General features: G+C 37.6%; 1 protein-coding gene across 1 annotated transcript in view; it reads left to right on the plus strand.

Annotated features, from left to right (window-relative positions):
- Positions 1–24,558, plus strand: part of dock5 (dedicator of cytokinesis 5) — a 59,683-nt gene that overhangs the window by 22,891 nt on the left and 12,234 nt on the right. Inside the window, exons 4-44 of the mRNA XM_088335503.1 lie at positions 1,023–1,078; positions 1,338–1,434; positions 1,527–1,675; positions 1,754–1,889; positions 1,986–2,143; positions 3,007–3,088; positions 3,411–3,540; positions 4,428–4,500; positions 5,040–5,182; positions 5,328–5,453; positions 5,577–5,701; positions 6,842–6,940; positions 7,389–7,461; positions 7,568–7,671; positions 7,873–8,053; positions 8,341–8,438; positions 8,550–8,639; positions 8,740–8,840; positions 8,918–9,052; positions 9,122–9,233; positions 9,584–9,654; positions 9,823–9,929; positions 10,089–10,225; positions 10,893–10,988; positions 11,198–11,296; positions 11,737–11,907; positions 11,988–12,088; positions 12,982–13,040; positions 13,285–13,439; positions 13,665–13,750; positions 14,484–14,640; positions 14,724–14,764; positions 14,829–14,919; positions 14,997–15,116; positions 16,483–16,572; positions 18,299–18,403; positions 18,700–18,841; positions 21,502–21,583; positions 21,659–21,743; positions 21,872–21,958; positions 22,049–22,225. Coding sequence (XP_088191629.1) covers positions 1,023–1,078; positions 1,338–1,434; positions 1,527–1,675; positions 1,754–1,889; positions 1,986–2,143; positions 3,007–3,088; positions 3,411–3,540; positions 4,428–4,500; positions 5,040–5,182; positions 5,328–5,453; positions 5,577–5,701; positions 6,842–6,940; positions 7,389–7,461; positions 7,568–7,671; positions 7,873–8,053; positions 8,341–8,438; positions 8,550–8,639; positions 8,740–8,840; positions 8,918–9,052; positions 9,122–9,233; positions 9,584–9,654; positions 9,823–9,929; positions 10,089–10,225; positions 10,893–10,988; positions 11,198–11,296; positions 11,737–11,907; positions 11,988–12,088; positions 12,982–13,040; positions 13,285–13,439; positions 13,665–13,750; positions 14,484–14,640; positions 14,724–14,764; positions 14,829–14,919; positions 14,997–15,116; positions 16,483–16,572; positions 18,299–18,403; positions 18,700–18,841; positions 21,502–21,583; positions 21,659–21,743; positions 21,872–21,958; positions 22,049–22,225 — 4,527 coding nt within the window. The remainder of the gene's footprint in view (positions 1–1,022; positions 1,079–1,337; positions 1,435–1,526; positions 1,676–1,753; positions 1,890–1,985; positions 2,144–3,006; positions 3,089–3,410; positions 3,541–4,427; positions 4,501–5,039; positions 5,183–5,327; positions 5,454–5,576; positions 5,702–6,841; positions 6,941–7,388; positions 7,462–7,567; positions 7,672–7,872; positions 8,054–8,340; positions 8,439–8,549; positions 8,640–8,739; positions 8,841–8,917; positions 9,053–9,121; positions 9,234–9,583; positions 9,655–9,822; positions 9,930–10,088; positions 10,226–10,892; positions 10,989–11,197; positions 11,297–11,736; positions 11,908–11,987; positions 12,089–12,981; positions 13,041–13,284; positions 13,440–13,664; positions 13,751–14,483; positions 14,641–14,723; positions 14,765–14,828; positions 14,920–14,996; positions 15,117–16,482; positions 16,573–18,298; positions 18,404–18,699; positions 18,842–21,501; positions 21,584–21,658; positions 21,744–21,871; positions 21,959–22,048; positions 22,226–24,558) is intronic.

The raw sequence follows: 24,558 nt of genomic DNA on the forward strand, positions 1-24,558 counted from the left end.
AAAAAAAAATCAAATAAAGCACAGCATGCGTTTATAAAAATAAAACATCAGCCTTTGGGCGGCAGTAGCTCAGGAGGTAGAGCGATCGTTTTAGGATTAAGGGATCCCAATTCGAATCCCGGCTTGTCCGTGTTACATGTCGAAGTGTCCTTGGGTAAGACATTGAACCCCCAATTACCCCCAATAAGCAGGTTAGCGCCTTACATGGCTGCACAGATCACGGCCGCTATTGGGAAATGTGAAGCACAATGCAATGCGCTTTGGGAAGTCATTGACTTGAAAAGCGCTATATAAATGCAGATCATTTCATTCATTTCATTTCATTTATAAAAGCTAAATCAAATCAAATTACTGTAGTTTGATTTCTGTGCAAAGCCCTATCCAGTCAATTGTGACTAGAGAAACTTCTGCTTATTGGACATAACAATTTTTTGATACATTAGTTAAAGTAGACTACGCCTGTATTTTTTTTTTTCTTTTAGCGCACTACTGAAATTAATTTACTAATGGCAACTTTGAGGGTATTTTCGCATGTATGATGTTTCTGTTTCACTAAAAATATTGAATGTTTTGAATTTTTAACATTGAGGGTTTGTTGATTAGAAGCTGGAGGTTTCTTTTGTTCTATTTTTACTTTTTGTGTTGTTTTTGAGGATACAGTTAGTTTAGTCCCCTCATTTAATCTTTTGTTATAAATATTTAGTTCAAATGTATTATTCCTATCTAAAGTAAATGCCTGCAAAGTCATCAAAATGTGTTGAAATTATAAAATGTGTTGAAATTATAAAAAGTCCCGTCATATGTAAATTTTACTTAATTTTGGAGTGCTTAATATTTGGAGCGGAACACTAACGTCCAACACATGGCAAGCACTGTGTGTGTGTATTTATATATATCTATCTATATATATATATATATATATAGATTATATATATATAAAGAAGGCTTGACTGAAGAGAAAAGTGTTTCATGATGACTGTTTTTACGATTTTTTTCATTAGAGTGTTTGATCTTTTCTTCAGGGAATCTTCCCATCATCATACATCCACTTAAAGGAGGCTACAGTTGAGGGAACTGGGTAAGAGGCAGCTCAGTAAACATGTCATTTTGTAATAATGCATTTTCCCTTTTGTTCACTGAAGTGTGAGTGACGTACAAGTACTTTTATAATTATATTAACTGGAGCTTCCAAATTGGATTTTTGAGCTGTCAAAGAAAAAACATTAATCTATTTATCATGTGAACACATACAGTCATGCCTGTACAAACTGTACAATATGCTTTGTGATCATTAATCATTTGTCAATATCTTATTATTCTGCTTTGGTGGCGGTTAGCCAGCAGGAAATAATTATTCCAGCAGATTTACCACTGGTGCAGGAGCTCGGAGCTACTCTGAGGGAATGGGCACAGATATGGCACAAGCTCTTTGTGGTTAGTACATACACACATGTAGATGAAGCATAATTATTTTCTTTTTAAAAGATTGCAACATTCCTAAATGTTTATACCTTTTTGTCTGACAGGCAAACAAAGTTTCTTTGTTCCGGAGTGTTCAGCAGATGGCATACAGTCTTATAGAATATCGATCACAGATTGTATCAGGAACTCTTCCCAAGGATGATCTCGTAGAACTGAAAAAGAAAGTCACCGCCAAGATTGACTATGGAAACCGGTGTGAATTATTGTGGCCTTTGTAATCACTGCACAATCTTTGACGGTCTATCAAGCCATGTTTTGCTGTGCTGCTCAGGATTCTGGGCTTGGATCTGGTTGTGCGAGATGAAGAAGGAAACACATTGGATCCTGACTTCACAAGCACTGTCAGTCTTTTCCGCGCCCATGAGACTGCTTCTCGTAGTGTTGATGACAGGATACAAGAGGAGAAGGCAAGAGTACCTTATGTTGTTATTTGTCTCTCTGTAGAAAAATGTTGTATCCAATTTTTTATTCTGTTTTTTTTTATTTTATATTTTTTTAAACAGACACGCTTACAAAATCTGGAAATGAGGCGACAGGCTTTGTTTAGTTCTGTGCACACCTACAGTCTCCTCATGAATCTTAAAAACTTTGTATGCAACATTGGAGAAGATGCTGAGCTGCTTATGTCTCTTTATGACCCAGATCAGTCAGAATTTATCAGGTTCGTCCATCCTTTTTTCTTATCTGTGTAGTGTAATGCCAGAGTTATTTCTGACTTAATATAGATTGACGCCAAAGGTAGCAAGGGATTTTTTCTTTTCTTTTTTTTGTCAAAAAACTACTTAAAAAAGCTAGTCTTTGAGATTGAGTTTGATATAGCGTACCATCCAATCTCCGTCATCATAACGAGTTAATATTTATCATGCAGCTGCTAAAGGGGGTTGAGGTCAGCTCGTTGTTACAATGCTAAACGGAGCTAGCTAGCAGCCTGATGTGTAATGGTGAGAGAGCTTTTGAGCAGCCCTGGGTGTGACAGCAAGTAAGCCTGCCAAAAGTGATGACTTTGACGGGTGTTGTTTTTGTTGCTGAAACTAGCTTGAACAGTCTTTGGTGGCTGCCTGTCATTTTTTTCCCAGACAACTTTCCAATCTGGACACATTTCCAATCTAAATATGCTACCAAACCCATTGTCGTTTTTGGCGTATCTGGTTGTCGTAGTTCCTTGACAGTTGTTGGGGGCACAATTTAATTGCTTTTTTCCCCCTGGCATAGTGATAACTACAGATTAGATACATGGGAAAGAACGAGCAGTACTAACATGCAAAGTATGCAAGCATGATTCTAGGTTGATCCTTTTCCGGTTCATCTAAATCTAAAAATAATGTGTGTGCTATGCTTTTAACCCTTATTTTGATTTTCTCAATTAAAATATTGTCATTTCGATAAATCTTATATTTAAAAATCCAAGAGTAAAGCTTCTACTTTACATCCAATTACAGATACTAAATAGGCCTTTTTTGTTTTGTTGAAATCTTATAATTCAAGAATACATTTCCTAATGTGTGCCATGTTAAATTCATGCAGTGAGAACTTCCTGGTGCGGTGGGACAGTATGGGCATGCCTAAAGAAATTGAAAAACTCAACAATTTGCCAGCACTTTTCACGGTAACGAAATACATATTCACTTTAAGGTTCACAAAATGATGAAAAATCTTCCTGATGTACAGTATATAACTGACATTTTATTTACGTTCTTATTTTATATCTTTAAAACGTTGAATTACAACTTTAATTAATGTGTAAACTTATTTCTAGTTGTTGGAAATACCAAATTCCATCAGGTCTTTGTTCCCCTTACAACTTAAGACTGATATAATTTAAATGCCAATGCTTCTCAATGCAATTCTTGGCCTGACAGACAAAGTTATCTAAACAATAAATAAATGCCGACTGAAATGACCTGTAGTAAATTTGCACATGTACGCAGGAGCTAAGCAGAAGTGACCTGATGAGGCAGCGCCTCTTCCTGGTGTGTCAAATAATAAGAGTAGGAAGTATGGAACTCAAAGAGGGGAAGAAACAAACAGGTGGACTAAGGAGACCATTTGGTGTGGCTGGTAAGTAATTTCTTCAGTAATTCAGAAACCATTCTGTAATAAAAATGTGAATTACCCTTTGAATTGCGCTTACGTGAAAATAGTTTGCAAGTGCTGATCTAAATGGCAATGCCTCTTTTTTTAACCTATAGAATGTGGAATGACATCCGGAAATGAGTTAGGCAACAATCTTGATGATTAACCAATCTGTGTCCTCCTCTACTCATGTAGTGACACCACAGACAAGAAAAAACAGTAATTGAAACCACATTGTTATTCTCCCTCAGGAAAGTATAACAGATTCAAAAGCCAATTGCAAAGCAAGCAGTTCTGAAGCATTTTTTTAAGATGGAGTCAGGAATTTTCGTTCTATTGGAGCGTTTTAGCTGGACGCTTAGTCAAATTTTAAAAGATAATGTTGCCTGATTGTAATTACGTAGCCCTATAAGATAATAATTTGAATATTGAGTAATGTTTAAATTTACTGCCCAACTTTGATTTTAACTCTGCAAGCTGCAGTTCACTTTGGATTTTTAGTCAAGTCATGTTTATTTGTATAGCCCTTAATCACAAGGAGTCTCAAAGGGCTGCAATGACTACAGACTATTGCAAACTACAGACTATTATTACTCTTATCTAAAACCTACTTAAAGGCAGGAAAAAATTACTACAAGAAATGCGAGTAAAACGAAAAGAGAAAGCTATATGTAGTCAATGATTATTAATATTCCGATCAGACACTTCTTCCACGTTTGACTCCACACGTAGTTAATGCTTTAACTTTGACAGCTTTAAAAAAAAAAAAGATGAACTATACATAACTATAAAAGTCAATGAAATTGTTTAAGTTATTACTGGTATGGGTAAAGAAGACCGTTAAATAAGCAACTGCTTTGGTGTCGTTGCAGTGATGGACATAACAGATATCGCTCATGGCAGAACAGACGACGAGGACAAACAGCATTTCATCCCTTTTCAGCAGTGAGTCTTTAAATATGAGTCTTTTCTGCCTTTGACTTGTTCTGTTTTGTAGTCAAAGACTCTGGATGAGAGGAAAAGTCTTTATTGGATTTTGACTTTTTCTGGTCATAGTGTCTGATAGAAAATAGGACAAATGCAACATAAAAAAACTTTTGAGCATTTTGCAGATATCATTTTTATCCATTTGATGTGGGCTTTTCCATAGTATGGGTCTGTACTGTGTGTAGTTTAATAACGTGTTGTGGCAGCTGGGCTTTCAGATTTTATTGCTCTCGAGATTTAAAAAAAATAATCTTTTCTCGGATTAATATAGGTTCAAAGGAAGCAAAAATGTATGCTGTAAAGTTGCGATAGGGTAGTGTATGTTTGAGAACATGCTTATTTCGGACGCAGGGCTTGGGTGCATATGGTGTTGTCTCACACTTAAATTTATGTTAATTTTTTTCTGAATAATTACATTTCATGGTCTCTACTTTGTACTTTGGTATAATAGTTGAATAAGAGGAAAAGTATATTTGTCACCTTTATGCGCTTTTCAGGATAGCAATGGAGACCTACATTCGTCAGAGGCAGCTCATCATGTCTCCCCTCATCCCATCTCGAGTCATAGGAGAGAATGAGCCACTCACTGCTGTTTTCAACAAAGTCATTGCCACAAGGGAGGTCAACCACAAAGGCCAGGGTAAAGGACATGCTCACATATGTTTTATCCTGATATTTTAGAGAACGCTCTAATTTGACATTTTTGATTTGAGGCTGGAAAGAGGGTTTACAGTGTGTAAGGTTTTGATGTCTGACCCAGTGACTTTTTTCATGTACACTTGCAGGGCTGTTTGTGACCCTAAAGCTACTCCCTGGGGATCTTGCACAGGTCAGGAAGGACTACCCACACTTTGTAGACCGGAGCACAGCGATAGTAAGAAAAATGGGCTTTCCAGAAATCATCCTCCCAGGTGATTTAGGTCTTTGTTTGCTCTACATACGATTGGGTCATTCATTGTAATTGCCTGGAGAACGACAATGGGGTGTATAAATTGTTGTCACATTTACCTGAACATCTATTCTCCTTCCTCCAGGTAACGTAAGGAATGATATTTACGTAACCTTGCTTCAGGGGGAGTTTGACCGAGGTAAAAAGAAGACACCAAAGAATGTTGAGGTCATACTGAGTGTACATGATGATGAAGGCAATGCCATGGAGGTAAAGTATTTCTTTATCATGACTTTTTATTTTCTTTCAATTTGATAAAAGTATTTAATAACTCATTCACTTCCTTTCACAAATGTAGAGTGGGACCTCGGTTATCGCGGTTAATGTGGACCAAAACCACCCGCGATAAGTGAAAATCCGCAAAGTAGGGTCGCACCTTCAAAAATGCTTTAAAAAAAAAAATTGTCCTGCTTAATACGTTCTAAACTTATGCACAACACCCAAATTATTATTTATCATTGTGATCAAAATTGATTTTAAGCATCAATTTTCAATATTCCCTTGATAGTTTGCTCTAAATCTATTCCATAACCGCCCATATTAAGTGAATTTTCACAAAGTAGGAACCATCTGTAATACAGTGTAATAGATGAATCTGTTTACTTGTGTGCAGTTTCCCTCATCTTGGATATCTTTATGTAGCAAAAAATACTGGTTCATGTAGTTCGGAGAAAAATGAGACTCTGGCTAACTCGCCAAAAAAGCCTTGTAGGGAGAATGCTACAATCCATATATAATGTATGCAACAGTTGTTTCCATCCATATGTAATGTAAGTCTATGCTTCTGGAAAGCCAAATATAGCATACATTGTAAACAAACGGAGAGCAATGGAGCTCACTTTTGGAGAGAAGGCAAACAAGCACTGAACTTGGCCGATTTTGCTAAGTTACATGAGCCAACCAGCTCGGTAGCCTAGATGGTAGGGCGCCCGCTCTGAGACTGGCGTCCGGCCAGACATTATTTCAGACACTGATATAAGTGCAAAAGTTAAACACAGAAACAATGATTATTTGCTTGACGACATTGCGCATGCTTGCCTCAATGATCAGATTTCTCGCAAACAGCATGGGGTTATTCGTTTGCGGCTAGTAATGTAATTGATTTACATGACTGTTTTCTAAATGGTTTGAGTGTACTGGCACTCTTAAAGTGATGCAGAAGTGTTGTTATGTGCGTAAAAAATCTGCAGAACTAATTATCATTTAAAAAAAATCTGCAATGCAGTATGGACCTGAAAGTCAAACAGCGGTATGGCAAGCAAACATTTAAAAAAAAAAACTCATCATAGTTAAGTTTATGTCTTAGTTTTTTCTCCACTTTCTAATTTTAATTCCTTTTTTATTGAATAGAAAGCAATATTTCCTGGAGCTGGTTACGACGGTATCACAGAATACAAGTCCGTCATATACTACCAGGTGAAGCAACCCTGTTGGAATGAAACAGTCAAGGTAAGCTAATGGAAAAAGCTTTCATGCGCCGTTGAACATGACACCCCTTTGCTAAAATCTTTATATGAGATGAATTTAGTTTTGCTCTGTGCAATGGAATATTCTTAGGGGAAATATTCTGTGCTTTGCTGAAAATGTAAATTGTATATCCCAGACAGCAGGCCAAAACAATGTGCATTTAAATTAGTCACTCTTGGGAAACTACAAAAATGTAAATCTTTGCTCAATCATCACCATTGCATTTTCAAAGAGAGCGATTAATTTTTAACACAATAGATTAGCCAATAATATATACTAAAAACACTCAATTATCGACAGATCCACTCCGTAGGTTTTTGAAAATAAGTTGAAATGCCTAAATTTGTGAATGCAGTGTGAACCCTACCGCAGGGATACAGTCATGTGTTTTGCAGCTGTAATTCCTCTGATTTTGTCTCCTCTCGACAAGGTGACGATTCCTATCGAAGACGTGTGCCGCTGTCACCTGAGGGTGATGTTTCGGCACAGATCCTCCCAGGACTGTGAGTCACTTTGATTTACCGTGACTAAGTTGTATGACAAACACCCACATGTAATCCCTTCACCATGGCATATAGACCTCATCTTCTGCTCCTCTGTATCCTTCAGCAAGGGACAAATCAGAAAAACCCTTTGGTATGGCTTTTGTCCGCCTAATGAGAGGAGACGGTACAACACTCAGGGACGGGAGACATGAACTTATTGTCTATAAGGTAGTTTCTGTGGACTTAAACTTGTATTTTTTAAAGCTAATGCTATGAATTAATCAACTACATGAAAAATTGCATCTTAGTTCATAACTGACAGTGTGTAGATTAATTAATGATGAGACGCTGTTATAAATATGAAATTAATTCTACATTGATTTGTTCCATTCAAGACTCATTCCATTTTATTATTATTTTTTCTGTGAGGTTGATATGAAAAGGACAGATGATGCAAAGGTCTATCTGACCTTGCCAGGAACCTTGGCTGAAGTGGAGGAGAAGGAAAAACATACAGGGAAGCAGTTTCATAACACAAGTGTGATTCCTGTCACTAAGGACAGCTTTCAACTTTCTACACTTACTTGCTCTACCAAACTTACGCAGAACGGTATTTGACACTTTTCCTTTCTAAGTTTGACTAATAATAAAAATAACCTTTTATTTTTTTCAAACATAATTTTGGACATTTAGAAAATATATTGGAAAGCAGCCTATCACTCAGCCCACATCACTTCTATGCTACATTGAATTAATTTAATTGAGCTGTAGTTATGATGGATTATATTATGGACAGAGCGAGGTTTATTGTTTGATTCACTGTGATTAAAACTTGAAGTTAATCAACCGTAATTGATGCTCCAATAAATGTTAAACGAAGTCTTCACAAATCTCCAGTTGATCTTCTTGGCCTATTGAATTGGAGGTCTAACCCGGATGATCTTGAGCAGATTCTACAGAGACTAATGGAGGTCGAAGGCGGAGAGATAGTTAAAGTAGGTGCTCTGGTGTTAATGTCGCACTGAACATTTAGTATGGCACTATTTATTACAGCCACAAAAAGATAAATTTGGAATAAAATTTAATAAAGAGCTTTATTTTTATAGTTTCTTCAGGATACACTTGATGCTCTGTTCAACATCATGATGGAGACTTCAGAAAAGGACACCTATGACACACTAGTGTTTGACGCCTTGGTACGTCTTTGATCTGCAGTTGAAACCTATTACCATTAGTCAACCCTGCACTTCATCTCACAGTAAATGTACATTTTCCTGTTCTTTGTTGTCATTTTAGGTTTTTATTATCACATTGATTGGAGACATCAAATTCCAGCACTTTAACCCAGTCCTTGAAACTTACATTAACAAGCATTTCAGTGCCACATTGGCCTACATGTGAGTCCCTGTCATCTTAAGTTGCTCATAGATTTTCTACCTCTTATAAAAGCTAAGCATTTTCATATGATTTTCAGGAAGCTTACCAAGGTGCTCAACTATTATGTGGGCCACGCGGAGGAGCCTGCTCTCACTGAGAAGCTCTATGCGGCACTCAAAGCCCTCAAGTATTTGTTCAGGTTTATTGTCCAGTCTAGGATCCTGTACTTAAGGTATCTAAAGGGCATCTAATACTCTTTATGTTTCAAAAAATAAGCTTATAATCGGACCCTTTTTTTAAGGTTCTATGGAAACAGTGAAGATGGTGATGCCTTCTTCAACTCAATTCGCTCTCTATTCCTGTCATTCAACACTCTCATGGATAGACCACTTGATGAGGGAGTCAAAATAAAGGTTTGATTATTGACACTCTACCAAAAGTGTCATTAGCTTTCTCACAGCAACCTGTATATTACTTGACTGACACTTTTATTTTTTTAGAATAAAAAGGCCACTCAGAATGTGATGATAGTTTTTACAGTTCAGATTGTGGGAATCTCATAAGCTAAATGGTCATTATCATTTTGCAATGGTTTGGCCTTGTAGAATTTCTTATCATCCAGTGTGCACTGGGCACCTTTTGAATAGTCAGCTGTAGGCTATTTCTCGACATTTTCTGTCAGGTTACAACATTCTCCATGAATTTTGTATAAAATACTGTATATTTTGCAGCATTTTTAACTCCCTGCACTTTGCATTTACAGGGGGCGATATTAAAATACCTACCCAGCATCATTAATGACATCCAGTCTGTTTTTGATCCTGTGGAGTTAAGGTAAATCCCAAAAGGACTGCACGGCTTAGAATGCTTTTCCCATCGTGAATTATTTCTTAGATCTTGCGCTCAATTGTGCTGCTGTAGTCAACACAACATCACGTGAACTCTTTGTGTCTGACACACTTGTAAAATAGAAATTAAAACATATTCTTTTTTTTTTTACAGCATTCTGCTCACTAAGTTCGTTGAGAGCATTCCAGACTCTCAACTTGTGCGTCAGAAGCTCGGCTGCATGTGCAAAATGGTGGAGAGTGACCTTTTCCGGCAGCCAGGTGGGTTTTTTTTTTTGCCCGGGGCCCCTTAATGAAATTTCACAAAAAAAAACATAAATCACTGCATCACGCTCAAATAAACCTTTGTCACAGCCCATAAAGAGACTAGAAATGGAGCATGTCAAACCATGACGACATTTCATTGCTTTGCTTTCGCAGATTGTCGAGATGTGCTTCTACCGCTTGTCACTGACCAACTGAGCGGGCAGCTGGATGATCACTCCAGTAAACCCGACTATGAGGCCTGTGTACAACTTCTCAGCACTGTGTTGGACATTCTTGATCGCAAGGACGTGGTAAGGAATCACACAGACAGATCAGAATGTCTGGTACCGCAAATTTTTTTTACAACAGAATATTGTTACGATTATAGGCACACATGCCCGAGGTTTATAGATGCAAAGAAAGAAAGGATTTAATTTGAGATATGGTCAATGAGAGTGGCTTTGTGGTCAAACTCAAGTACAGGTAAAAGCATAAAGATAATTTATATATATATATATATATATATATATATATATATATATAATTACAGATGCAGATACAGATTCTGCCCTACTAACAAACGAGTTCCGGACGATGGTTCGTAAGTTGCTTCAGTGCTATATTTCTTATAGAATGTATGTTAAAGGTTTATATAAAAGTGTTTTAGGCTTGTATAAGTAACCTGCATTGTTTTGTACTAAAAAATAAACATTTCAACACTGGTAGCGGCGGAAAGAAGCACTACAGTAAATGTCCTGTACTCTGAAAAATGTGCACACAATACAAAATCTAACTTACAGCAATGTCCGGATATTTTTTCGACATCTCGAAAAAATATTCGTATCCAGTCGAATTGTCGTACGTAGGGGAGCGTCTGTATATTTATATAATATAGCCTCCATCACCCCTAGTGAGGACAAGAGACTGGAAAAGAAATGAATTAATGCTATAAAAGTACATGTGATTACATTTGTGCAGGGTCCGACCAGAGGGCACGTTCAGCTGATAATGGAGCGCCTACTTCGCCGGGTTAATCGTACCGTCATAGGCATGGACCGATCGTCTCTTCTTATTGTAAGTGTGCTGCTTGAATATGTCCTCAGAAAAAATCTGACATTAGTTACTCTTAATGCCCTTTATAATGGAACAAAATAAACTATATAGTAGCACGTATTAACAATTGCCTCAATAAAACAATAATGTTTGTCCTTGATGTTCTCTTGTGAGGCCTGCGGAAATATTGTTCGTTAATGTAATGTGCGAAATAACCTTCTCTGTGACAGGGCCATTATTTGTCCTGTATGACGGCTATCCTGAAACAGATGGATGACATGCATTATGCTCACTATATTGGCACCTTTAAGACGAGACAGGATATCATCGTAAGTCTCCTGGAGCTTCCCTTGTTATTTGTTTGCTAGTAAGCCTCACCCTTTTTCATTCTGTACATAATGGGTAGTTAAGTATCCAGGCCATTTTCTACACTTATAGAAAATATCAATGGGACACATATACAATATTTTTCAGACTATACGCCGCAATTTTTTTCATAGTTTGGCTGGGGGTGTGACTTGTACTTCGGTGAGACTCACAGTATCTGTGAAATTATTGATACATTATTACCGGGTTTATCATTTCACATGTCATTTTCACCCTAAACGGCAAGAAGGCGCTCTAGGCCTGTGTTGATAATTTCAACCTTGCTCTGATTTGTTTGTGTCTGTGTGTGTCTGTGTGTAGTTAAGTGTGATGCACTTGAAAAGCACTATATAAATGCAGACCATTCAACTGGCACTTATGATAATGCTTCTCCTATGACCAGGACTTTCTCATGGAAACATTCATCATGTTCAAGGACCTCATGGGAAAGGTATTCCCTGCAGACTGGATGATTATGAACTTGGTGCAGATGCAAGTCTTCTTGAGGGCCATAAACCAGTATTCTGACGTCCTAAACATGTATTTCTTAGACCAAGCACATTTTGAACTACAGGTATGTTTCGTTCTTATAGATTAGTTCATCAAATTGAATGTCATTATGTAGTAATTTTAAAATGTATGTACCATTCACAGCTGTGGAACAGCTACTTTCATTTGACAGTGGCATTCCTTACCCATAAGACACTGCAACTTGAGTCCTTTTCGCAAGAGAAACGCAACAAGATACTAAACAAGTGAGATTTTTGTATTAATGCAGAATACGAAATTTCTCACAATTTTACACATAAAAAGCTCTCCTGCTGAAATATAGAAGAATAGAATAGAATTTACTTTTATTGTCATTCTTTGTAACCATGCGCACAGAACGAAATATTGATACACCTGACTCGTACAGTTAAACTGTAGCGAGCCGATGCAGCCGCAGCCATTTTAGACCCAACTGCTGTGTTGGGAGTCATTAGGTGACCAAACCCCCAAATTCCAACCCTTAATGCCGAGTGCCAAGCAGGAAGGCAATGAGTACCAATGTTGTAAGTCTTAGGTATGACTCGGCCGAGGCTTGAACCAGCGACCTCCCACACTTGATCTTAGCCAAAAGGCCGAGAAGCGATATATACACTCCCCTCAAAAAGTATATTTTAACAGTGAGCCAATAACACTTTTTGCTTGATAAAATGTGATTTAACATGAGACTAGCTATTAACCTTCCTTGTTATTCTTAGTGTTGTTGATTACTGTGAGTTAAATCAAAATGTTTTAGTGGTTATATTCTTTCAATTAGAAATAAGAATATCTATACACATGTATGTGTGTACACTTTATTGTAAAAGCTTATTGGTCTTGATATATCAAGTTTTGTTTAGTGGTTTTTCCCCATTTGATATTTTTGACACATTTATGATATTCATGTTTTGTCAGTGCTTTGAGGGGTTTATAAATTGGTGATTGATTACTTTCTCTGTGGGGTAAAGCAGCTGAATTTTTGTTTTGCATATTCATGTGAGAATACATTTTGTGGACACATATCTATACATGGCTCAATACAAAAGTTGTCGAATTGGATTTGAAATAATTTCCAAGTTTATTGAAGCACACATGTCCTAAACTGACATATATTTTAATGCAGATATGGGGATATGAGGAAGACAATTGGCTTTAAGATCAGAGATATGTGGTACAATCTTGGTGAGTATTGACTACTATCTAACAATGTGTATTTTATCTTCTATTTTGTAAAATTGCTTATACCGTGGCTGCCAGCAATACAGGCAGCATTACAAGGCATTCATTTTTATTGTTCATTCTCACTGTACCTTTTTGTTTGCACCATTATTAAATTGCGCTGTTGTTGTAAAATGAGGATCCAGCTTATTACCTTTGCGATTCATACTTGTTCTCTTCAGAGTTTTAAAAGTTTGTTGTCCTTTAGGCCCTCATAAAATGAAGTTCATCCCATCCATGGTGGGACCTATTCTGGAGGTCACTCTGGTGCCTGAGCCAGAGCTGAGGAAGGCTACAATTCCCATCTTCTTTGATATGATGCAGTGTGAGCACAATTTCAGTCCTGGGCGCACATTTGAAATGGTACAGATTCTACAAACCTATGCACTGTGTTTTCCTTAAATACTATGAAAGTTGTTTTGGACATTACTTGTGGTGTATTTGACAGAGGTCTGTTAAGTGGCATACACCATTCCTTATCCCGAGACGACACACAACTATCTTTTTACTCATCAATTCTAGGAAAATAAAATTGCACTAAGGGTGTTACAAAATTGTTGTTTAACTTCCACTTAAATGTATTTTCAGTTTGAAAATGAACTGATAACAAGACTGGATCAAGAAGTTGAAGGAGGTGGAGGAGATGAGCAGTATAAAGTCCTGCTGGAGAAAACGTACGGTATTTTTTTCCATTTTAGGCACTAACAGTTATTAATTAGGAGGTTATTGAATAAAATCATGTTTGGGCTACAACTTGATAAATATTGATGAACTAATCTATTAAAGCTGTATTTGTGCATAACATGCACACCTAATGTTTGATTAAAAATGGCTACAACATTTTGTTTCACTTTTTCTCAGCTCAAAGCATTCATTTTAAGTGACAAATGTTGTTGAATATGTGTGACCATAATTGAAATAATTATTTGATACGTAAACTATTAACACACCAGCATAATATTTGCAATGTATTTATGTAAAGTCTTTCAAGGTCTGATTCATCATCAGTTACACCAAAGAGTTGTTTCTTCTCGTCATGCTTTTTTGCATTTATCATTATCTTTCAGGATGACTTTCTGTTTTCACCATTCTTTAACATTTGTATCTGATCCCGTAATAAAAAGTATGATGGATACAATCGAATGCCTTCTCTTATGTTATCTTTCTTACTGGTAATCTGGTAGTTAGGATTCGCGGCTCTCACTGCCACGACTCTGGTTTGAATCTCGTTGCGTCCAATGTCTTGCGATTGTCATCAGCAATATTTTTCGACATCATCATTTTACAAATTCCCGTGTAGTGTTTCAAAGAAATATGGGTTATTCACAAATAAATACAGTAATTCAGATAAGAGGTTCAATCTAGCTTCTGAAAGGCTGTGTGATGAAATACCTTTTTGATGCACAGGTTACTGGACCACTGCAGACGCCATAGATACCTGTCGCAGTCAGGTGAGGAGCTGACACTTCTACTGAGCAGCCTGCTGGAAAATCTCTTGGCATACCGCACCATCACACATGATGAAAGTCCTGAACATCGCATGAGCTGCACTGTTAATGTGCTGGTACGCTTCACTTTGTCATTGCAAAATGGTTGTCACGTTTTCCCTTTTAAAGTTATATGTTGTTAATTTGTTTGCTTTTTAAGAACTTTTATAAGGAAAAAAAGAGGGAAGATATTTATATCCGGTAAGTAGTACTGTTGACATCTGAAATTTCCAAGGGATCCTTTTTGATGAGTTCTTAAAACTAGGTACTTGTACAAGCTGCGGGATTTACATCTGGACTGTGAAAATTACACAGAGGCCTCATACACTCTGCTGCTACATGCTGAATTACTTGAGGTCTCTCATATTCAGTTCTTATAGTTAGCATTTTAGATGCTCTATTTACTCTTGACACACATTGCTTTTTTACCCAGTGGTCTGACAAGCCATGTGCACCTCATCTGATCCCTCGAGATGGAAAGCATGTGTGGACGCAACAGGAGTTGAAAGAAAGACTCTTTCAGGAAATCATTTGTTATCTGGACAAAGGCAAGGTGAGAATTGCATGTTGTAAAACTGGAGTTTTTGTTATTCAGGTTTTGCACTCAAAGGCCAAACAAAGTTTCTTTTTTTATTTTTCTTCTTTTTTGTGTGTGACTGGTCATGCTTACCGTTAAATTCTGATGTGCAGCAAAATGAGTGTGTAGTATATCTGCACTAGCAAGCACTCCATTCAGGCACAAGCTAAGAAATGGACTTCCTCATTTGCGTGGATAAATTTATCTCTCTTTTAAGTCACTTATCCTCTCCTCCGTGGTCACATACAACTTTTATTTCTATTAAACATTCTTATCACTCACAGAGGTCGATATCCTAAGTGTGTAACACTGAGCAAAAGAGAACAAAATTCACCATTATCAATTCATGTTAATGGTGTATCACTAAACACTGGGAAAATGCTTTGGTAAATAAACTTTTTACAAAAGTCTGGCAAACTGCTTTTAACCACTAATTAGCTGACCAATTTACCTTGGTCTTGAGAAAAAAAGCATAAAAATAAACAATTAAAACAAAGAAGAGACTCTAAGCGCACACATCATTACCTGGCAATACGTCCGTACGTCATCAAGGGGAATTAGAAGCCCTTTGAGACTCTTCGTGATTTAGGGCTATACAAATAAAAATGACTTGACTTGACTTGACTTGAATTACACAGGATAGAACATCCCATTAATTCAATGCAATTCCATAAAAATTCTAATACGAGTGGAATTGTTTTTGAAAGTTGCTGAAAGAAATTCAACTATTTTTGATTGATTTGTCGCCATTATGTTTGTTTGTTTCATGGTTCACCCCCCACCACGCACACCTTCGGGATTAGCATGAACTAAATTTACCACCATCAATGATAATCACTGTTTCCATGGTTACAGCGTCTGATGACGATTGTGTCATATCCCTCTAGAATTGCACTAGCCAATCTAACACCACCTAAGGAAGTACTGTCTTAACTGTAGGATAAAGTGCATTTTTTTTAATCCTGCCCAGATTTAACATACTACAAAGGCATGCCCTGCCTTTTCCAAGTGGGTTTGATGAGGGGAGTCTTAACCTTGAACCGCTTACCTCAGATTAAAAAGATGGATTTTACAATAGCCAAAGTTAAAATTATTTTTTGATCTTTCCCCCCAAGTTCAAGATGTTTTCTTTAGCTAGTGCCTCAAGTTGCAAAACCAGTCTAACCTTTTGAATCTTTCGCTACACGTTGACTCTTACCCTTAAGGATGTTTATGGGAGCTGACCTGGTTATTTTTTCAGTCTTTTCCTGAAATTGTTCAGCCATAATAAGCAGCTCTGCTCATTAATGGCTAGTTTTTTAATCTACTAGCTATCTGAAGCTGGTATACTTTATCTTTTTAGATGTGGGAGAAAGCTATTGAACTTGGCAAGGAGCTGGCCAAGATGCACGAGAGCCATATGTTTGACTTCATGGAGCTCAGCCAGCTGCTGGTAAGAGGCTGCATACACATTGTTTTATTATGTTGTAAATCGCTGCATTATTATTCCCTCCTTGCCCTGTTTCAAATGTCATTGCCTCTAAAAACAAATATTAAATCTAAATGCATGTGGGTTTGGGGTATAACATTATATATGTGTGTGATGAATGTATGTGGAAATGTGTGTCAGCCTGCCAGAAGCTAAGTGCAATAAGTTTTAAACCAATGACGGTCTTGAAGCATGCTTGAACGTGTGTTGATGCAAGCACACACTCAATTTTCATAAAGAATGTATTTTCAACAATTAACTTATGAGTTTATCAGTGTTGGCAGTTTAGTGGGATGTTGGTTAAGTCCTGTGTCGTCCCCAAGGCGAAACTGCATATTAAACACCACTTTAAAAAAGTTACTCTGCTTTTGTGTGTATTATCACATATCAAATATTTTCCTTTTTAGTTATTTTGAAGAATCAATTCAGGAGTTAATCATTCTCGTCAAAGTTTTCATCCCGTAAAAAGAATAGCTTGAAGGAGGGAGTATCTTCAAAAGGCATGATGGAAGCACTTTCTCGAACACACAAGCCCATACACGCATACACATTTAAGTAACTCGTGCAACCAAAGTCTGTCGTATATCACAACCCCATGCTTTTTGCCTGTAAAATAATATTTACCCATTTAAATAGTTTAAAAAAGAATTGAACAACTCTAAAAATGCATGTATGTGGTTTATGTATATATGCAATGCTGCTGTTTGACACGGACGACTTGATTGGTACACTTTGCCATCACCGTTTACATGCAGGCAAAAATCTTATTGGAAACAAGTTATTTGATTTCTTGAGAAATCCGAAGAAAATGTAATGGAAATGTCCTGGAGAAAATCCACAAATACATGTGAGGCTTTTTTGTGAGTTAGCTGTAGTTATTCATATCCTCTTCTCTGTACAACAGTCCCACAGTGCTTTGTCCCAGCAATCAGATTACTCAAATGCATATACATGCAAGAGTAATTTAAAATGAGAGGACTGACCCAACCATTGCAATTGGAATACTCACAGTCAGACTAAGACCTCAATTGAATTCTTATGTGCATTTGCATGGCTTTACATAATCTGAATACTGGCAATGTTCTGTTTCCAATTGGACATATCTCAGGACTTGGTGACAATGGTTAAGTTGCGAATTTCTCTTACATACTTCAAACCTGTCCAATAACATGTTTTTATTGATATCAATTACATATTTTGTATTTAAATCAATCATATTGCCTCCACCACCACTTGATTGATTACTCTCAGTACATGGTGACCGGAGACACATGGGCTAATGAAAAGTATCAATCTGGTTGGTTTCATTAACATATGGACAGTTTAACACAAACAATGCAAAAATGCTTGAAGACTAAGCTTGTAGCAATTTTCCAGTATGTACTCTCTCTGCAAACACAACTGTTATTAGTGCTGTACTGATAAGTTGTCAACAGTTTATGCATTCGGGTGTCTCCTATTGTACCCATGTGGTCACAGGAGCTTATTTAAATCATTTTTGTCCTATTTATAATACGATTGTCACCTTGTTGTTGATGCCGTATAAGATTGAGTTGAGTTTTTAACTCTAATACAACATATTTTTGTTGGCAGGCTGGAACTAACATCAGCGTTTCTACTTCTTTCCTAGTTTAAGCGCAACACTGCTTTGTCAAGAACATTTATCAAAAGTATATTTTTTGTCTTGCAGAAAAAACAAGCGGAGTTCTATGAAAAAATAATGCACGGTATGCGACCACAGCCAGAGTACTTTGCCGTTGGATATTATGGCCTTGGTTTCCCGTCTTTCCTCAGGGTAAGGATGATTGCTCATTTCAATAAATTAACATGCACCTTAACGTATTCAACCAAATTGCTCTTTGAGATACTTTTTAGGCTGCGTAATGAAGCACTTATGTCATCAACTTCTTGATGATTCAAAAGCCATTACATAATTACTTTTTTCCACTTAAGTTTACAAAGTTTACTTTATATTTTCTAATCGCCTATGGTTGAATTATAAATCTAAGAAAATGTTGTTTTACGTACATATCTTAAAGCTTATACTTATTAGAATTATTTGTAATTTTGTTATAAATTTTCTCATTACAGAACAAGATGTTCATCTACAGAGGCAAAGAGTATGAGTGGTTGGAAGATTTCAGTTTAAAGCTCCTATCTCAGTTCCCAAATGCTGTCCGCATGACCAGCACAGCACCGCCTGCGGAAGATATAAGCAATTCTCAAGGACAGTGTATCCTTTAATTTGAAGTCAACTGGTTTTGCAGCACATTTAGAGAAAGAGCTTTGTTGGGGAAAACGCCTATATTAACACTGTTTCCAAGTTGTTGTTCTTTTGCAAACACTTTTCATTTCATAAGTAAGGTGCATCATTTAAAGCATAGGTGTCAAACTCACGGCCCGAGGATGACATCTGGCCAGGAGTACAATTATATCGGGCCCGTAAAATCATTTTGTATACATCTACTATAATGGCCCGGCCCTATAAAAGGCTTTTCACTCTCTAACTAAAGATCCCACAATGCAGCGCATCTGCTGCTGCCACAGGCCTTCACGAAAATGTTCCAGCATTCATCGAGTTAACTGTAGCCTGACTAGCGCAGCCACTTTTTAAATTTTCTACTGACAAACAACGCGTCGGCCAGTTGAAAAACAAGACCGACTAGTGCATTAATAGTGAGTCCTTTCTGTCAGGAAGCGGAGACGTAATGCTGAGGGACGAATTTCTGTCTTTCACAATGTAAAGGAAGGCTAAAATGAGAAAAGCAGGGTGATGTTTCTGTTGCTGTGGATTACGCGGATGCTAAACCCTCACAATGGCAGAGCAAAGAGTTGATTTGGAAAACGAAGCCTTTCAAACCCAATGAGTGGCTGAATATTTGTTAACTGACATTGCCTGTAAACCCTTGTGTCTTCTTTGTGGAGCTAATGTAACCGTAATTAAGGAATTTCATGCAAAACGGCACTACAAGACAAAACATCTAAGTAAGCTGAAAAACCTAAATGCAGAACAGAAGATACAAAAAGTTAAGAGTTAAAGAAGAATATGAGGACCTAGCAAATGTTTTAACCAAAGCAAAATTGCGAAAGTGAAAAACACAAATTGTATTTATATTTCCATTCATCCATTATCTGCACCGGGTCGTGGGGGTGCTGGAGCCCATCTCAGCTGACTTTGGGCAATGGGCAGGGGACACCCTGAACTGGTTGCCGGCCAGTCGCTGCCCGCTCATTCACACCTGGTGACAATTTGAACCGGCCAATTAACCTGAAATGCATGTTTTAGGAATGTGGGAAGAAACCGGAATGCCCAGAGGGAAACCCACGTAAGCACTGGGAGAACATGCAAACTCCACACAGGAAGGTTTGATCCCATGACTTGAGAACTGTGCCGCGGAGGTGCCAACCACCCAGCCGCCGTGCCTAGCATTTATATTTCAATTTTTTCATATTTTGAATTTCGTGGAGAGAAATGTTTTTTTTTTTACATTATTTAGTGTTTAAATTGGTCTATTCTGGACTAATATTCCCATCTGTTTTAAATCCATATTTATTTTCAAAAAGTTTTGGTGTATTGAATAAATATTCATCCTGTTTGGCCCGAAACCAAAGGTGTGGTTTGAGTTTGGCCTTCTGCAATTGAGTTCAAAGATCCCCTATCCTTTATTTTCCACCACGCCTATCTGCTTTTATTTGACTAAGCAGAGCTGTTCTAAACTGAACACATTAGGTAGGAGGAATGAGGGCAGAGGGAGTGCTGCCATGCTCGTTCCCGCCCCTTTTTTTGTTTATCATTGTAAGATGACAGTGATAAGAGGCCTTCAAGTTCACTCTAAATGTCAACCCAAACCCCAAGAATTATAAAAGAAAAAGTGTGCGTGTCTAAAGAAATGCATGTACTCGCTTGCACATCATGAACGAGCTGACAAAGGGTGCATTGATGATTCAAGCCAGGAAATGGTCAATAAAAAACTGCAAAATTCCCCACAGCTCTTTTAAACTTTGTTAAAGTATATGCATTATTATTGGCCATGTACTCTTGTTTGCTTGAGTCAAAAAAAGTGCACAATTGCACTTTTCTGGCTGCACACAGTCCCCCCATCCACTCAAAACTGCAAGTTACGACCCTCATGCCAGATAGACACTATGGCTGAGCACCCCTGAAAAGAAAGGGTTTTCTGTTGAATCGAGTTGGGGAAAAGCTTCATAATGTGTTCCAAGTTTGGATACTGTTAGCCTCTTATAGACGTCTGGGAAAGATTGCAATAAACCAGGAGAGAAGGACCCTCCTGGTTGGTGAGCCTCAATTGCCGCCCAAAGGTGGTAATGTATCCTGGGACACATTATGCTAACAGTAGAACCTAAGATTTATGTATCCCTAACTTTAACGGCTACATTGCCACAACTTCCAGAAAAACTACCTAATGGAGAGAGTCTGAGAAAATATTTTTACTGAGCTCATCAGGGAGAGGTTGAGTCAGCTATTAGAGCGTTTCCATTGTGATATTTATTGAGGAAAATAAGCGGCACCCTGCAAAGAGCTTTTGCGCTTCACATATGCTGTTGTCACCTTTTTTGAAAGCATATTGCTGTCACTAACATAACGACCACAATCATTGCAATAGTTGGAGCAATATTCAATATACTTTTTATTTCTTCAGTTTAAACTACTATACAGTGGCAGAATACACACGTACATTGCTGGCTCTCCGAAAATTTGTTTAGTCATGACCACTTTTCTGAGTTAACATTTAATTTTTTATTTAAGTAATGAAGCAGGTTCTAATTTTAATTATTATTTACTTTCAATCATTTATTGGCCTGGTGGCCGACCAGGTCTGATGTGCCTTCTTATCACAGTTCTGCTTGTCTTTATCCTTATCTGAACTTCAGACATCCAGTGTTTTACTGTCAAGCCAGTGCTCATTGTGCCACATCAGTTTAAAGACAAGGGTGTTCCAGAACAGATATTAAAGTGATTAAGAGTTTCTTTAGCCACCATGCAATTTAGAGGTCAAGCCACCGAGTCAATTACTCTCTTTTTTTGCAGTTATTACCGAACCAATGAGGTGGACAGATTCCAGTATTCTAGGCCCTTCCGAAAAGGTGAAAAGGATCCAGATAATGAGTTTGCAGTGAGTGTGTTTTAGTGTTCTCAATAGAATGCGTAGCTCATATTTGAAATCAAATGCCCATGAATTCTCTGTGAAGTATGGAAACAATCCTGTTGCACATAAGTCACTATTCAAATGGTTCCATACAGACAATGTGGATTGAGAGAACCACTTACTTAACCGCCTATCGTTTCCCTGGAATTTTGAAATGGTTTGAGGTCAAATCTGTCTCGGTGGTAAGAAGCAGCCTCAAATTGTTTTCCAATTCAAATTTGTAGCATTTTTAAAAACTCAACCTATTTGCGAAACTCTGTTATGATTGGCAGGAGGAAATCAGTCCTTTGGAAAATGCCATCGAAACCATGGAGATGGCCAATGAAAAACTGAGTAACCTGGTGCAGCAGCAAGCTTGTGACCGGGCATTGTCCATCAACCCACTGTCCATGATGCTCAGTGGAATTGTTGATCCTGCTGTCATGGGCGGCTTCTCCAACTATGAGAAGGTTTGTGGCTCTCTTTTTGGAAAATATTCTGCAATTTTAGCCGCGTCTTAGATCAGGATTTGTTCTTTGTAAACAAGTTTATAAAATTATAATGCTGGAAATTGGCTGCTCCGAATATATGCTAAATTACATACACAACTGACAAGTATTGAGGCACATCCTAGTTAGGTTGTGATAAATGCACTAAACATGCATAATATGACATTGTTATTAAAAATTAATATTTTACATCTATTTTTAAATTATTATAATTAGAATTTAGCAGATCTTTGTGTTTTGATGTAATAGTGCTGAAGAAACTACTCTTGACACACTAATATGTCACTTTCCGCTCCTAAATATATTTTCCCTTAAAAATAAAACAACAACGAACTGTTGAAGTTGTTATTTTCTTAATATTTTTCAGCTCTGCATTTTCTCTTAACTCAGTAACTTGTTCAATGCCAGACGTTTTTCTGAAAAAGGAAGGTGCCGGTGCCAGCCACATTTTGCTATTTTTACTCAAATTTGAAGGCCTACAAAGCATTTTGTTCTGTAGCTATATAGGCATAGGAAATGTCAAAAAACCTGGAACTCTAATCTTTCATTAGAAAAAAATATAATTTTAGATTTTAGCATTGTATAGAAAACAACAATTGAACATTGCTAAGTTTCTTGAAAATATTCTTTCCAAGAACCTTTCTGAGAAAAACGTCTTTTTTGAAATATTGTAAATTCCGGACTATAAGCCGCTACTTTCTTCCCAAACTTTCAACCCTGCGGCTTATTCAGTGATGCGGCCAATTTATGTAATTTTTCTAACGGTGCTCGAGTACAAAAAGGTAAGGTTTAGACCGGTGGAATATATGCGCCGAGGAAGACTGCAACTTCTTGGCTTGTGCATAAATTAAATTAGTGTAAACATACCCTCATCATGCAAAATCCAAAAAGAAAGGCACATCAGTATCCACCATCACCAACGGGTTCCGAAAAGCCGGTATGCTGCGTGACGGAGAGGAGGGCACAGAATCAGGAGTGGATGAGAGTTCCAGCGACAGTGACAGCGCGAGTGAGGCTGCAGGAGCGTGGGACGACATCTATATGACAAAGTTTCTTTCCGACAATGAGGAAGACTACTTTGATGGCTTCAGTTCTAAGGAGGAAGATGAGGACGGTTTACCGTGATTTTTACAAGTACGGTATGTTTTTTTACCAGACCCGTTTACTGCGTTGCGAGCGTGTTGCTACCATTAACTGCCCTGTCACAGGCACCGTTTGGGATGAAAGTTATATTATTATTTCTAAAGCTTTGAAAACTCTCTCGGTGTACCGTCTTTCTTTGTAAATATGTGTAACCCACGTATAATATGTATTTGCAACTGTATATTTTTTTAATGTATTTATTTGTATTTATTTTAGACACTTATTCTGATATGTCTTGCACGGGCGAATGAAAAAGGAGGGGCGGAACAAACGCGGGGTGACGGGAAGTGGGTACCGGTAAAGGTGAGGAACAGACAGACCTGTTTGTGGTTGTGACGGACAATAGTGGATATATATTTTTCCCACCCTTTGGAAATATACACTTTTTTCCTTGGATTACTTTCAACGGGACCCGGACTCTGCAGGTTTGCATCAAACCTCAAGTACCGGTATCATTCTCCGTTCATTTTGCCGGCTGTGATTTTTGGACTGTTTACTTTAATGAAGGACATTTAGTTTCAATTGCGGGACTTAAAGTCGCGATGGGGTTAATTTTGTGTTTGTGTTACATTTTTTAATGTGGGCACATGCGGCTTATATACAGGTGCGGCTTGTGTAAGTACAATATCGGTTTTCCTCTTAAAATGTGGTGGGTGCGGCTTATAATCAGGTGCGCTCTATAGTCTGGAATTTACGGTAATTAATTTAAAGCAGTAATTTAACTTGAGTGCTTTTTTTTATACCTCCAATATCTATACAATGCTTTCCATAAACACAGAGCACTTAACATTTAATTGCAAGAACACTGAACTTATGCCTGAACGATGCATTAACTTTTCAGTGTCCAATGTTTCTGGTGACGTAATACCACGATTTTGGTCACCATGCCAATCACGTTCCTGCGGACATGCACAAAAGGTCATCCCTCTCTGCCCCAAAGATGACCAATGGACTCCGTCATCTTTTTAGAAAGAAAAAAAAGCTTGAAGCGTTAACTGTCTGTACTTATCTGCGTCTTTGATACTCTGATCACACTGTTTCACTACGACTATTCTCACCATATGGGGCCACCTACACACTGTAATCGCATGATACAGGAAGCAAGACTGGGAAGTGGTTATGGTTAAAGATCTTATCAAATCGTTTCCTGC

The sequence above is a fragment of the Urocampus carinirostris genome, chromosome 5, assembly GCF_059441175.1.
Source record: "Urocampus carinirostris isolate Australia breed hairy pipefish chromosome 5, RoL_Ucar_1.0, whole genome shotgun sequence".
Classification (NCBI taxonomy): Eukaryota; Metazoa; Chordata; class Actinopteri; order Syngnathiformes; family Syngnathidae; genus Urocampus; species Urocampus carinirostris.